The sequence below is a fragment of the Heteronotia binoei genome, chromosome 2, assembly GCF_032191835.1.
Source record: "Heteronotia binoei isolate CCM8104 ecotype False Entrance Well chromosome 2, APGP_CSIRO_Hbin_v1, whole genome shotgun sequence".
NCBI lineage: Eukaryota > Metazoa > Chordata > Lepidosauria > Squamata > Gekkonidae > Heteronotia > Heteronotia binoei.
The window spans coordinates 56,424,158-56,439,058 of record NC_083224.1 but is presented as its reverse complement, the minus strand read 5'-3'; the positions used below and the strand labels follow the sequence as shown (position 1 = coordinate 56,439,058).

The following is a 14,901-nucleotide window of genomic DNA, read 5'->3' as shown; positions in this document are numbered from 1 at the left end:
ATGACAGCCACTTTTCTTCGCCTGTCTTAGCCGTTATCTTTATCACTTCAGCTGGCACTATCCATAAAGGTCTTCTCTCATCTCCATATTTCTTATATTTTATCCATGTATTTAATAGGTTGCTTCTTATATCTCTCTCTCTCTCTCTCGGCTTGGCTTCGCGAACGAAGATTTAAGAAGGGTGCAATAGTCCACGTTTGCTGCAGGCTCGCTGGTGGCTGACAAGACCAATGTGGGACAGGCAGGTCCGGCCACAGCGGCTGCAGGGAAAAGTCTGATTTAGGGTTGGTACTGTAGCAGTGCGATTCTTCCTCAATCTCCTTTTGTCCTCAAGACCAGCTATGCGTGTGTTCTCAAAGGAAGAGACAGCCTGGTGGATGGTGTGCCTCCATGCTTTGCGATCTGAGGCTAGGTCAGACCACTGGTGATGGCTGATGTGACAGGTGCTAAGGGATTTCTTCAAGGAGTCCTTGTACCTCTTCTTTGGTGCCCCTCTATTTCGATGGCCGGTGGAGAGTTCGCCATACAGGGCAATCTTGGGAAGGCGGTGGTTTTCCATCCTAGAAATATGCCCTGCCCAGCGCAGCTGCGTCTTCAACAGCAGTGCCTCGATGCTGGTAACCTCTGCCCGCTTGAGGACTTCAGTGTTGGTCACAAAGTCACTCCAGTGGATGTTGAGGATGGTGCGAAGGCAGCGCTGATGAAAGCGCTCAAGGAGTCGCAGGTGATGACGGTATAAAACCCACGATTCGGAGCCATAGATGAGGGTTGTCATCACAACCGCTTTGTAAACATTGATCTTTGTGCCTTTTTTCAGATGCTTGTTGCTCCACACTCTTTTGTGCAGTCGGCCAAATGCACGGTTTGCCTTTGCCAGCCTGTTGTCAATCTCCTTGTCGATCTTGGCATCTGAGGGAGAAAAGACCATCCATCCTCTTTTTTCCATAATATAAATATGCGGGCCAGCCAAATTTATTTCCGTGACCTTCCAACACTAAAAGTTTTTTGTTTAACAATGTTATCCATTATTTCATTCATACTAAACAAACTGCTTCATGATACAATTTTAAATCTGGTAGTTGAAATCCGCCTCTCTCTTTTGCATCTGACAGAATTTTCATTTTAATCCTTGGCTTCTTCCCAGCCCACACAAATTCTGAAATTTTCCTACGCCATTTATCAAATTGTTTGGCATCCTTCACAATAGGAATAGTTTGAAACAAATGCATTATCCTTGGTAAAATATTCATTTTTATTGCAGCTATTCTGCTCAGCAATGACAAATTAAGCTTGTTCCATTTTAACATATCTTCATTCATTTTATGCCATAACTTCTCATAATTATTTTTAAACAGATCAATGTTTTTCATTGTTATCGCCACCCCTAGGTACTTTACCTTGGAGATAACTTCACAGCCCATTAGTTTTTGTAATTCTTGTTGTCTGTTCATCTGCATATTCTTACACAGAATTTTAGATTTTTCTCTATTAATAGAAAGTCCCGACAACTCCCCATATTCTTGTATTTCCGTTAACAACAAAGGTGTAACTTGTATGGGGTTTTCATTTATGAACATTATATCATCAGCAAATGCTCTATATTTGTAAGTACATCCTTTTATTTGTAAGCCTTCTGTATCTTTTTCTTCTTGAATCTGCATCAATAAAATTTCAAGAGTCATTATAAACAACAATGGTGAGAGTGGACAACCTTGTGTAGTACCTTTGCTAATTTTCATTTCTTCTTTGAGATCTGCATTAACACACAGCCTTGCCCTTTGTTCAGAGTATATTGCTTTTATCATTCTTATAAAACTTTCTCCCAGCTCCATCTTATCCATTACCGCAAACATAAAGTCCCAGCTTAAATTGTCAAATGCTTTCTCTGCATCTGCAAAGAATAATGCTACTTCTTTTTCTGGATGTCTTTCATAATATTCTACAATATTTACAACAGTCCTAATATTGTCTCTTATTTGTCTTTTGGGAAGAAACCCTGCTTGATCTTCCTTTATAAAGTTTATCAAATGTTGTTTAAGCCATTCTGCCAAGATTCTTGTAAATATTTTATAGTCATTATTTAATAACGAAATTGGTCTGTAATTTTTTACATTCGTGGCATCTCTATCTTCTTTAGGTATCAAGGAAATAACAGCTTCTTTCCATGTATTTGGTACATTCCCTTTTATTCTTATTATATTCATCAAGTTCTGCAATTTTGGTATTAATTCGTACTTAAAAGTTTTAAAATATTTAGCTGTATATCCATCTGGCCCGGGAGCTTTCCCATTTTTCATTGCGTCGATTGCTACTTCAATTTCTTTCTTTTCAATTGGATCATTCAAAACTTTTTCGCATATTTTCAATTAGGGGCTCTATTTTTAACTTTTGTAAATATTCATCCATCTTCTCTTTCTTTACTTTAACACCTTTAAACAGTTTGGCATAGTACTTAAAAAATTCTCTTTTTATTCCCTCTTGAGTAACCACTTCTCTTCCATCTATCACAATTCTATTAATAATTTTATTTTCTCTCTTTTTCTTCATTTGCCAAGCCAAATACTTTCCCACTTTATTTGCCCCTTCAAACGATTTCTGCTGAAGTCTTTTCAAATTTCATTCCACTTCTTTATTTAACAAATGTCTCAATTGAGTTTGTAATATTGAAATTTCCCTTAGAATTTTCTTTTTCCCTGGTCTTTTTCTCAGCTCCCCCTCTTTTTTCTTTATTTCATTTTGAATGTCCAACAACTGTTTTTCTTTTGTCTTTATTATTCAAAGTAATCAACACCCCTCTCATTACTGCTTTATAAGCATCCCAAACCGTCTGAAAATCAATATCTTCTTTATCATTCACTTGGAAAAAAACTTTAGTTTCCTTTTCCAGAAATATCACTGTTTCTTTATTCTGTAGCAAATCTTCATTCAATCTCCATCGTCTCAATTTCTTGGACAATTTTGTAATCCACATTATTGGGTTATGGTTGGCCCCAATTATAGGTAAAATCTCTGTCTTCCTTGTTATAAGACTTAAATCTTTAGTTTCCCACAGCATGTCGATTCTAGAAAAAGTTTTATGTCTTGCTGAAAAAAAAGTGTAATCCCGTACTTCTGGATTAAATTTCCTCCATATATCTTCTAAATTTTCTTGTTTAGCCAATTCAAAGAAAGACTTTGGCAATTTCCCTTCTTTCCCATCATTTTTTCCCCTCCAGATCTATCCAGTGAGTTCTTAACTGTTCCATTAAAGTCTCCCATTAACAATACTTGATCATAAGTCAGCTCATCCAACTGTTGTGTAATGTCTTTAAAAAAGGCATCCTTTGCACCATTAGGTGCATACAGTCCCGATAACGTTTTTTCCCCATTTAATATTATCTCCACTGCTACAAATCTTCCATCCTTATCTTTAAATACTAATTTTGGCTCCAATTCTTGTTTAATATATAGAACCACTCTCCTTTTCTTCTGTTCAGCTAGTGAAAAAAACTCTACTCCCAATTGTTTGTTCCATAAAAATTTATAATCCTTTTGTTTAATGTGTACTTCTTGCAAACAAATTATATTACAATTTTGTTTCTTAATCCAATGAAATGTTGCCCTTCTTTTTTGTAGTGAATTTAGTCCATTAACATTCCAAGACAATAATTTGTAATCCATCATGGTGCAAATTCTTTATTTTCTTCAAAAAATCTGCGCAACTCCTGAGCATTTGTAATTGTGACTCTTTCCCCCTGGAGTTCAAAGCTCAGACCTTCAGGTATTATCCATCTAAACCTCGTGCCATTGTCTCTCAGTTTTTCTGTCAACTTTTTGTATGTTCTCCTATCATTTATCACTTGCCTTGGCAACTCCTTCATGATTCTCACTTTACTGCCTCCCACTATCAATGCCTTTTCAAAATTTTTATTCACGATCCTTCCCACCAATTCCTTTGTCATATATCTTATAACAACATCTCTTGGTAGATTATTTTTCTTGGCAAAAAGTGAATTCACTCTGTACATATAGTCATACATATTTTTGGTCTCATCAGGATCTTCTTCTAGGAATTCTGCAATTATTTTTATTATATATCCTTTCAGATCACCATCCTCCACTTCAGGTACTCCTCTCAGACGTATCTGAGTTTCCATCAATTTGCAGTCATGAATTGTCACTTTTTCTTGAATTTTCAACAAGGTGGAATCTACTTCTTGCACTTTCTTAACTGTTTCCCGAAGTTTCCTTTCTGAGATCTTCCATGTCTTTTTTAATCTCTGCAATAATTTCTTCTTTCGATTCATCTATCATCTTCCTGACCCCTCTCATCATTCCATTGCATCCAATTGTTCCTGCATTTTCTCCATTAAAAGAGCCCTTGTTCGGGGCTGCTTGTCTTCAGATATTTAAAAAAAAAAGCCCCAAAATTTTAATCTCACAAATTTCGTATTCAGCTATCAGATTCAAGAGATTTGGGCTTACTTTTTATAATAAACTTTATTTTATCTTCCTCGGAGCTTCCTAGGCCAAGATATGAATTTTTAAAACTTTTAAACCCTTCAAAAAATAACAAAATTTTTGACCTCACCGATTTTCAATTTAACTATCAGGTTCAATAGATTAGGACTTGCCCTTTATGGCAAGCCCAATTTCGCCATCCTCTGAGCCCCCAAAGTCCAGATATTTATTTTTAAAGTCTTTAAATTTTCCAAAATGGCTGCCGCAACTTTTTATTATTTCTTATAATTTCTTTTTCCTTTTAAAAAATTCCGAGGAGCCCACAAATAATATGACCAATAGTACTTATCTTCTTACCCTCTTTTCAGTTGATTCCAACAATTTTTAATGTCCCAAATTCTTTTAAAAACAATGTTTTTAATTTAGCCTCTCAGCAATGGCTGCCAATGTTTCTCAACGGTATATATTCCTAGAGTAGGTTTTCTTTCTACTGCTTCCTGTTTTTGTTGCCACCAACTCACAAGGAGCTCTCACGATACTTGACGTATTTCCTGTCTTGCTCAGATGTGCTGCAGGTCTGTTCCAGTATGACGATGTTGCTTTTACTTCCAAACTGCAAGTAGACAAAACAATAAACTCCTTCTCACTTTTTAGCAGTTTTAACACTGTCCTTTATATTTATAAAATCCAAATTTCACCTCTTCCTTCCCTCTTCTTCCAAGCTTTCTATACTTTCTTTTCCCACCTTTTAATTTTGTCCCTTTAAGCTATAAATAGCTCCGGAATGAAAAAATAATCTTCTGTACCTTTTCTTCCAATTATCCAAGTTTCCACTGGTCTTTCAAAGCTTTAGATGTTTAGCAATGTCCAAGAAGGTTAGGATCCTGATGAGCTTATGTCAAATAAATGACTCTGGGCACTTCTGCAGATGATGACTATGCAACTTCCCCTGAGACCCCTCAAAGCCTCACAGAAGTCCCCCTCCGGGGCTCCCTTTAAGCCAAGGTAAATCTCCTTAAAGTTTTCCGTGCATGTCTTGGACTATTCTCTAACTGAGAAGTAGGCAGTAGGCATTAATTTGCCTTCCACTACCCCGAACAGAAGTTCCAGCCTGCTCCTGTTATGAGAGACAGCTCAGCTTGGCATTTTCCTCCCCCAGAAGTCCAAGGTTTGGAGAGAGTGTTTAAAGGGATTCAGAAATGTGCTGCTCACGTGGCTGGCAGAAGGCATTTAAAGGGACTGTGACCCTTTTAAACACTCATCCCCCCTCCATTGGTTTCAATTGGGGATGAGGGCACCTTCTTTGGGGGCCCATAGAATTGGACCCCCTGGTCCAATCTTTTTGAAACTTGGCTCTCTCTTTTTTTTAGGAGAAGCACCAGCATCTATACTGCAAACATGATGCTTCTGCCTAAAAAACATGGGGCCCGCAGGCATCTCTGGATCAATTCTCCATTATACCCTATGAAGACCATTGACTATAATGGCCCCCATAGGATATAATGGAGCCAAGAAAAAAATTGGGAATCTTGAATATTTACCAAATCCAAATACCATACCAGTATTGGGATTTGGGAATATTGGGAAATACTGATTTTTTTTGGTTCAATGTACCTGAACCCAAAAAATACCATAGATTTTTTTGTGTACCCCTATTGTTCATCAGGGTTCTTGAAAATAAGATACATTTTGCTGGACAATGAAAAACGGATTCAGGTTTTCTGAAATTTCAGGAAGACTGGTGTGCTAGATATTTAACTGTGTAGTTTCGAGGTACTGATGAATACCTTTCCATATACCTTACAGTCCCATGGGATAAGTTTTTAAGCATTTCTTGTAATCTGAGAATAAAACACCATTCTTGTCTTTACTGTGTATAAAGAAGAGTTATTGCTTGTAACTGTAGTGGTATCTTCTCAGATTTGTGGGCCCATTTAGGCCACAGTCTCAAAAGAATAGTCACGTTAGTCTCTTTCAGCAAAACCAGCAAATAATCATATGGTCATTCCAGAACTAACAAACATATTATGGTGTATTTTTAATTTTGCATATTTTATTTACATTCTATTTATTTACCTTACTTTTCCTCCCCAATCGGGACACTAAGTGGCTTACAAAATTGCTCTCTGCTCCTCCATTTTATCTTCATGACAGCCACCCTATAAGGTACATTAGGCAGAGAGTGAGTGTCTCGTCCAAGGTGACTCCAGCAAGCTTTTATGGCAGAATGGGGATTTGAACCTGATTTTCCCAGATCCTAGTGTGATTTTCTAACCACTATTTATTATATTGGTATGTTACTGCAGAACTCTTGGCTGGTGGAAGCTCTTGCTTTTGGAATAATATTTTTAAACTGATCTTGTATGTGACTGAGGCCTAGATTTTAAAGGAGGGCATTATATAAACATTTTCCTCAAGCAGATCTTGTATGAGCCTTTTGTTTTGTGTTTTGCAGAAATATACATCCTGAAATTGATGATAATGAAAATACAGAAGAAAGAAAAACAGGTTGGTGATCTTTTTCTTCTCCCACTGCATCAGTGAGTAAAACATTACCTGCGTGGTTGAATAGTCCAGTTCTGGTGTCTCCACTTGGATCTGAAGAGATTTGGCTCTATTTTTCCATGAGAGAAAGGAGAACTTCCTTAACAGTGTTTGTTTCCGTGAGAAGCAGAATTCTCAAGGCTCTTTGTATATATGCTACCCTTAGCTGTAATCTCACCATAGTTTCCCAGAGCACTATTTGAATAATAGTAGAGTTAGTTCTAAATAAATAATTATTGAAGCATAAATGGCAGATTATAGAGAGCTACTTCAAGCTCAAAACAGCCAGTCAATGAGGAAAAAAACTGGGCTATTAATGAGGATCCAAGGATTAGTTTAGCCTTGGAAAAATTCTTATCGGTGCTGATTACATTGAAGGTGTCTTTTTAATGATGGGGCTAAGAAAAAACTTAAGAGTAATAATAAAACAGAGCTAATTTTAAATGTAAAAATAGAGTTGAGTAAAATACATATAAATATAAGAATAATGATATAATATAGGAATAATTTAGCCTGGCCTAACTTGAGACCTTTAGTCAAATGAGTTGACCATTAAAGGAAAAGAAAAAACTGGATTGTAAGAGTTAATGAGTTAATTAGTGAGGGAAAAATTCTAACAGTTGGGGCTGAAAATAAAGGCAAGCTAGAATGAGCTTCTTTCCCTTCCTCTGTGTACGATATGTTGCCACTTTTGATATGCTGGTGCAGTTCACTAAATGAGTATGCCTGCAAGACTGATGAATCAGTGACTGTTGTATTTCCTGTGTACATGGGGCAGCCTGACTGTGGCCTGTGTGATAAAGGGAAAGAGTTTGTTTTAATTTATGAAAACTTCACTTCATGGGTGAAGTATGTTAGGCGGCATGGAACAAACCAATCTGCTGCACGTTGATTTGTGCCCTGACTGCTATTAATGGGATTTTTAAAAACTGAACTTCTTATAAAAGGAATAAATCTGCCCTTCTAAGCGTGTGCTGAAACAAAGTCTTAAAGCAACATTAGCTAACTTTGGCTTTAACATTCATGGAACTAAAGGAAAGGAGTTTAGTTCAGGCTGTCTTATCTGGTGATCCTAGGTTGCATCCAAACTAAATTTTCACTAGTGGAAGGCATCCTTTCAGCAGAACAGAACTTACATGCCTCCTTCCCTCCTACAGCAGCTCATTGATCTCCTCTCCCAAATGCTGCCAGGAGTAACATGAGAGACAAGGTGGAGGGGCTGTAGTAGGGAGGAGGAGTGGTCAGAAATTATACCTCCCCTTCTGTTAGGGGAAAATGTAATCTGGATCTAACCACCTTCTTCTGGAGGCTCTTTTTCATGTAGCTCTCTTCTATATCAGCTAGGTTAAGTTCATAGACTGTTATCTGAGATAACTGCGTTTGATTCCCCACTCCTCCACATGAACCTGCTGGAGTGATCTTGGGTCAGTCATAACTTTCTCAGAGCTGTTCTGCTCAAGAGCATCTATTGGAGGGCTCTTTCAGACCCACCTGTCTCACAAGGTGTCTGTTGTGAGAAGGGGAAGGGAAAATAAGCTGCTCTGAGACTGAATGAAGGGTAGGATATAAATCCAATCCCTTCTCTTTTGGAGATTGGAGTACGCTTAACCATTTCCTTGTTAGCCACCTTCTTTTTTGTTCTCCTGGGAAGGCTACCTTTCCATGCTCCTTTCCTGTTTTTTTTTTACATGCTTATTCTGAAATTCCTTGTGCTCATGCAGGTTTGGAAGCTGCGTTAGTTACGAGGAAAGTATAGGGTAGTGGAGGTTTAGTAAAAAATATTTAGGGTCAGATGATATCTTAGTACCATATCTTTTAATGCAATAAATTGAGTAGACAGGACAGAAAGAAGGTATGTTATATAGTATGTGTGAAAAGGATCTATGGGTCTTGGTGGATCATACACTGAACATGAGTTAGCAGTGTAACACAGTAGCTAAAAAGGGAAATGTGATGTTGGGCTGTATAGTGTCCAGATCACACAAACAGATGGTATCACTTTGCTCTGCTCTGGTTAGACCTCACCTAGAGCATTTTATTCAGTTTTGAGCACCACAATTTAAGAAGGAACATGTCCAGAGGAGGGCAGTGAAGATGGTGAGGGATCTGGAGACCAGGTCCTATGAGGAAAGGCTGAAGGGAACTGGGTATGTTTTGTCTGGAGAGGAGATGACTGAGAGGCGATATGATCGCCATCTTCAAGTACTTGAAGGGCTGACATATAGAGCAGTGGTCCCCAACCTTTCTGGCACCAGGGACCAGTTTGGTGGAAGAAAATTTTTCCATGGGCCGTGTGTGTGTGTGTGTGTGATAGTTTCAGGATGATACAATTGTGCACTTTATTAGTTTGGTATAGTGGTTAAGTGTGTGGACTCTTATTTGGGAGAACCAGGTTTGATTCCCCACTCCTCCACTTAGAATCATAGAGTTGGAAGGGACCTCCAGGGTCATCTAGTCCAACCCCCTGCACAATGCAGGAAACTCATAAACACCTCCCCCTAAATTCACAGGATCTTCATTGCTGTCAGATGGCCATCTAGCCTCTGTTTAAAAACCTCCAAGGAAGGAGAGCCCACCACCTCACAAGGAAGTCTGTTCCACTGAGGAACCATTCTAACGGTCAGAAAGTTCTTCCTAATGTTGAGCCAGAAACTCTTTTGATTTAATTTCAACCCACTGGTTCTGGTCCTATCTTCCGGGGCCACAGAAAACAATTCCACACCATCCTCTATATGACAGCCCTTCAAGTACCTGAAGATGGTGACCATATCATCTCTCAGCCACCTCCTCTCCAGGCTAAACATCCCCAGCTCCTTCAACCTTTCCTCATAGGACTTGGTCTCCAGACCCCTCGCCATCTTTGTCTTGCATCTTTGTCTTGCACCTGCTGAAATGGCCTTAAGTCAGGCATAGTTTTTGCAGAGTTGTCCTTGAAAGCGTAGCTTCTGTGAGAGCTCTCTCAGCCCCACTTACCTCACAGGGTGTCTTGCTGTGGGGGAGAAAGATAAAAGAGATTGTAAGCTGATCTGAGACTCTGAGATTCGGAGTGGAGGGCAGGATATAAATCCAGTTTATCATCATCATCATCATCATCATCATCATCATCATCATCATCATCATCATCATCATCATCATCATTACTACATTGTAATATATTTATTTATTTATTTATTCAACTTATATCCTGCCCTCCCTGCCGAAGCAGGCTCAGGGAGGCTCACCCTAAAAGGTCATAAAAAACAGTATTCATAAGCTGTAACATAAGAATATAAAATACATCATAAGTAAAAACATATAAAACAGTATCATAAACAATGGTAAGTGCTATTTGATCTTTCAGTAGATTGTATTAATAATGGCGGGTAATTTCCAATTTAGTCGTTGTAGTTTAGTGTATTAAACTAAAAATCCCAGGTCGCAATGGAGTATTCGAGGTCTATTTCTTTTGGGCCGGATGGTGTAATATCTATTTTCTGTTGCCATAGATTTTAATTCGGAAATGCCTGGTGGAAGAGCACTGTTTTGCAGGCCCTGCAGAGCTCTTGCAGGGCCCTAACCTCCTCCGGAAGCTCTTTCTACCAGGCAGGAGCCGCAACAGAAAAGGCCCTGGCTCTAGTTGTTTTTAAACCTGGCCTCTTTGATGCTGGGGATTGAGAGTCGATTTTGTAACCCTGACCAAAGTGCTCTCTGGGGTACATTCGGGGAAAGGCGGTCCCTAAGGTATGCAGGTACCTGGCTATATATAATGAAATAATTATACAACTCACGACCTGGTTGCTAACAGGCCATAGAGGATGGTGCAGAATTGTTTTCTGTTGCCCTAGAAGGTAGAACCAGCACCAGTGGGTTGAAATTAAATCAGAAGAGTTTCTGGCTCAACATTAGGAAGGAATTCCTGACAGAGCAGTTCCTCAGTGGAACAGGCTTCCTTGGGAGGTGGTGGGCTGTCCTTCCTTGGAGGTTTTTAAACAGAGCCTAGGTAGCTATTTGACAGCAATGCTGATTCTGTGAATTAGGCAGACCATGAGAAGGAAGGTGGGGATGCTTAGTTCTTGTGACCCTTTCTTACACGCCCAGGGAAATGCTGATTGACACTTTGGTGTCAGTCATCAATTTTTTTCCAGGCCAGTTTGGCAAGGGATCCTGGAGGTTTTTGCCATCTTCTAAGCATGGAGCAGGGGTCACTGGGGATGTATGTGGTGGTGGGGAGGAGGTATTTGTTAATTTCCTGCATTGTGTAGGAGGTTGGACTAGATAACCCTGGAGGTCTTTTCCAACTCTATGATTCTATGATTTGGGCAGTGCCCTGTGTTCACTAATATTAGGGCATCCTAAGTCTGTCTCTGGCTTTGAGCTCTGGAATCCAGTAGAGACTGACGAAATCCATGTGCAGGTTCTGCTTGCTGTTTATGTGGTAATAGAAGACTACAACATCTCCTAAAATAAACAATAACATTTATTTTTCTCCTGAGTCCAATATCTTGCACAAACTCAGCCTGTAGTACAATTTGGTTGTACTAGTATGATGGCTATATCAATAAATCTTGATTTTTCTGCTAAGGATTCTGAAATTTTGCTGCCAGAAAAAATTATGTATTTGCATATAGGACTCCACAAGCATAGTTGCCAATAGCAACGGTATCTTTGATTTTTGGTGACAGCTTGCCTCTAACCCAGCATGAAGTTAGAGATACCGCCCCTTCTCAGAGTTCTTTCCATACCACAGAAAACTTGGAAGGTGGCTTTCCATTTTGTATTGAGCAGGAGGAGAGAGAGAGGGAGACAAACCCTGCTTCACCTGCCCTGCCCCCAGGTTTGTGGCTTGCTCAGGAGACTCTGATATGCTTAGAGGACTCTAGAAGGGTCTTATTTCTGACCTTGTGCTAATCTTCAGAGGTACTTAGAAGCAGTGAGAAGTCTCACTGTTCTTGAGTGCTTCTTATACTGAATGTGGTCAGAGATGAGGTTTACCCCTCCCCCCCAAAAGGGTAGAAATTAAGGTAGGGGCGAGATCCATCTCTGATTTTGTGCTGAGCTTTATAGAGGTTTGAAAGCAGCCAGAGATCTTGGAGCTTATAGTTTATAGATGTTTCTGCAGTCTAGGAGTTCCCTTTCTAAACCATTCATTAGGGTGCCAATTAAATTTCTCCCTCTAATCCTAACTCTTGACCATTCGATTCAAAAGGAGTTATAAGGTGCCAAGGAAGAAATCAGGAATGTCCATCTCTTGAGAGCTTAGCCAAATGGTGGGATGAGTCTAGGATTCAGTTTCCTTTCTCAGCTCATTTGCTCATCATATAAAGGTAAAGGTAGTCTCCTGTGCAAGCACCAGTCGTTTTCAACTCTAAGGTGACGTTGTTTTTACAACGTTTTCATGGCAGACTTTTTATGGGGTGGTTTGCCATTGACTTCCCCAGTCATCTACACTTTGCCCCCAGCAAGCTGAATATTCATTTTACTGACCTCGGCAGGATGGAAGGCTGAGTCAATCTGGAGCCAGCTACCTGAACCAGCTTCCGCTGGGATCAAACTCAGGTCGTGAGGAGAGGGCTCCGTCTGCAGTACTGCAACTTTACCACTCTGTGCCACAGGGCTCTTTCTCTCATCATATACCTGTGTCTTTACCTGCTTTCTGCTCTATCCAGGAACCTCCATAGACTGCTTAAAAAGTTTGTGGAAGTTCGTGACAGTAGAACCATCATAAACTTTGGTTTGCAAACCACAAACAGAGAAAAACATGCGACAAATTTTGCTTCATGGTTCATTTTGTGCCCATCCCTTGCTTTGGGTAGTTCATCAGAATGATTTGAGAGATGCTAGTAGCCTCTCCGTTGTGTGTGACCTTTGTATTCTTTCCAATTGTTCACTTATAAATCCACAATTCTTTCAGAAACGAAAAGAAGGGAAATAATTCAGGTTTCCTTATTGTGTAGCTCTGCTATTAAATATTTATATAATATCAGCAGGGTGCTAGGCACTATACAATAATGAGCTTGGCTCTAGCTGAGAAGGAAAAGAGGGATGCCCATGTTCATTTTGGCATGGTGCATTTGAATCTGAGAGATGATACTACAGCTTTGGCAGATCAAAGGGCATTGTGTGGAAGTGAACTCAGTCTGTAGCCAGAGCAAGGCCAAATTTCAGCCAGGAAACTCAGATTGCAAACATCAGCGAATTTAATTGAAATCAATAGAAGGTATCTCTGAATAAATGTGGTGGGAACTGGGCTGCCAAAAAAAACCCCCCTTCTAAATGGCAACAGTTTGCAGAAGAGAAGATGGAACTGAGAACTTAGTTTACCTTTCTAATCTCTTTGTGTTTGTTTTTTATATGCTGCCATACTTCTTGCAATCCAGGCTGTATGCACTTCGAGAATAAGTTACTCAAAAGAAATGCATATATGCACATTTGCACAGTCCAAGCAGATCATAGAATTCAGCTTTTTTTAATGCAGAATTTTTCCTTACCTGCTGTCACTCACACTTTAAGAAAGTTGGTCAGTCATTACTAGTATTGATTGGAGGAAAGAGGCTTAAACTATAATTAATATGTACCTTTTGAAGGGTGTGGCTAAGCTGCTGATGGAACACATAAGGAATAGAGGGAATTGAGCTTGCAAATGTGTGAGAAAAGGGGACTAGGGATATGTGGGGTATTTTTCCATTTTGGGCCTATTGGACCCCCAATTTTTTCAGGATTTCTGAAAAATCCAGAATCCTAATACTGGCAAAGTATTTGGATCCAGGATTTATTGGAAATCCCAATTTTTCCCAAGTCCAGTAGATTCGAGATGGAAAAAATTGGGGGGGGGGGCTTACCCAGGAGTGGCAGAGCTGCAATATACACTCAGCACCACACTCTAACTATATTTTGAAGTTTTAAAACCCAAGTATTGGTTTCTTGTCTCACTGCATATGCTAACCCAGGTGTGGCCAAACTGTGGCTCTTCAGTTATAAAAGACTGTTAGTCCCTGGTCTGTGGTTTACCCTTAAGTGTCAAGGGTGGTACTTCTATGGTATTTGGATGGTATTAGGGGATCAAGTGCCGTGTTCTACTGGAGAAAGTTTTCCTTCCAGACGTTTCGTTCTCAGCTGCGGAGAACATCCTCAGTGGCGTTGCAGCCGGATCAGGCGCTCAGACCTTCTTGGCTGCTATGCATTGAGTGGGGCCAGGGCTGCTGGAGAGCTGCTATTTCTAGGCTGGAGGGGGTGTGATGAAAGGGCAATTGGTTTGTGGATGTGCCCATTGTTTGGTGGGGCTTCCTGGAAGGGTAGTGATAAGGAAACTGGCTGTTGAATGTGACCATTGTTCTGTGTTAATTGCTGGGAGGGTTGGAAGGGGTTTGAAGATAAGGAAGATGGTTGTTGACTGTGCTGATTGTTCTGTGGAATTTGCTGGTTGTTCTGAGACTTTCTGCAATTTATAGTCTGTAGGGTGTTTTGCAGAGCAGGGTACCAAGATTGGTGGATGAAAATACCTTCTTCCTTTCTGTTAAAATTATGCTGGTGTTTGTAAATCTCAATAGCTTCTCTGTTCAGGTGGGTATGATAATGTGAGACCATAGAAAGGACTTCAGTTCTTTCAAAGTGGATGACGTGGTCTCCTTCTTGAAGTGCATGTACTGACATCCTTAGATAGTCTGAAAACCCTCATTCAGGTTGTTCAGCTCTTGATGCTTGGGTTGGGCCCTGCTGCTATCTCTGATCTAGTATATAAAGCAAGGCTTGAGGATAGTTTGCAGCATCTGATAAACTTGGGATGGGTTCATTATGGAGTGGTAAGTATATTTGATTGCCTGTAGTTGTAAGCAGCAGGATGAATCAGGCTCCTCTCCCCCTCCCCATGCTGGCAAAAGATGAAGAAAGAGTTTCAAAGATAAACCAGTCAAATAATCTATTCTAATAGTGAAGTCCCCC

At 39.8% G+C, this 14,901-nt stretch overlaps 1 protein-coding gene across 1 annotated transcript in view; it reads left to right on the top strand.

Moving 5' to 3' along the window:
- Positions 1-14,901, top strand: part of CHD6 (chromodomain helicase DNA binding protein 6) — a 128,876-nt gene that overhangs the window by 37,025 nt on the left and 76,950 nt on the right. The window contains exon 4 of the mRNA XM_060231026.1: positions 6,896-6,948. Coding sequence (XP_060087009.1) covers positions 6,916-6,948 — 33 coding nt within the window. The 5' untranslated portion in view covers positions 6,896-6,915. The remainder of the gene's footprint in view (positions 1-6,895; positions 6,949-14,901) is intronic.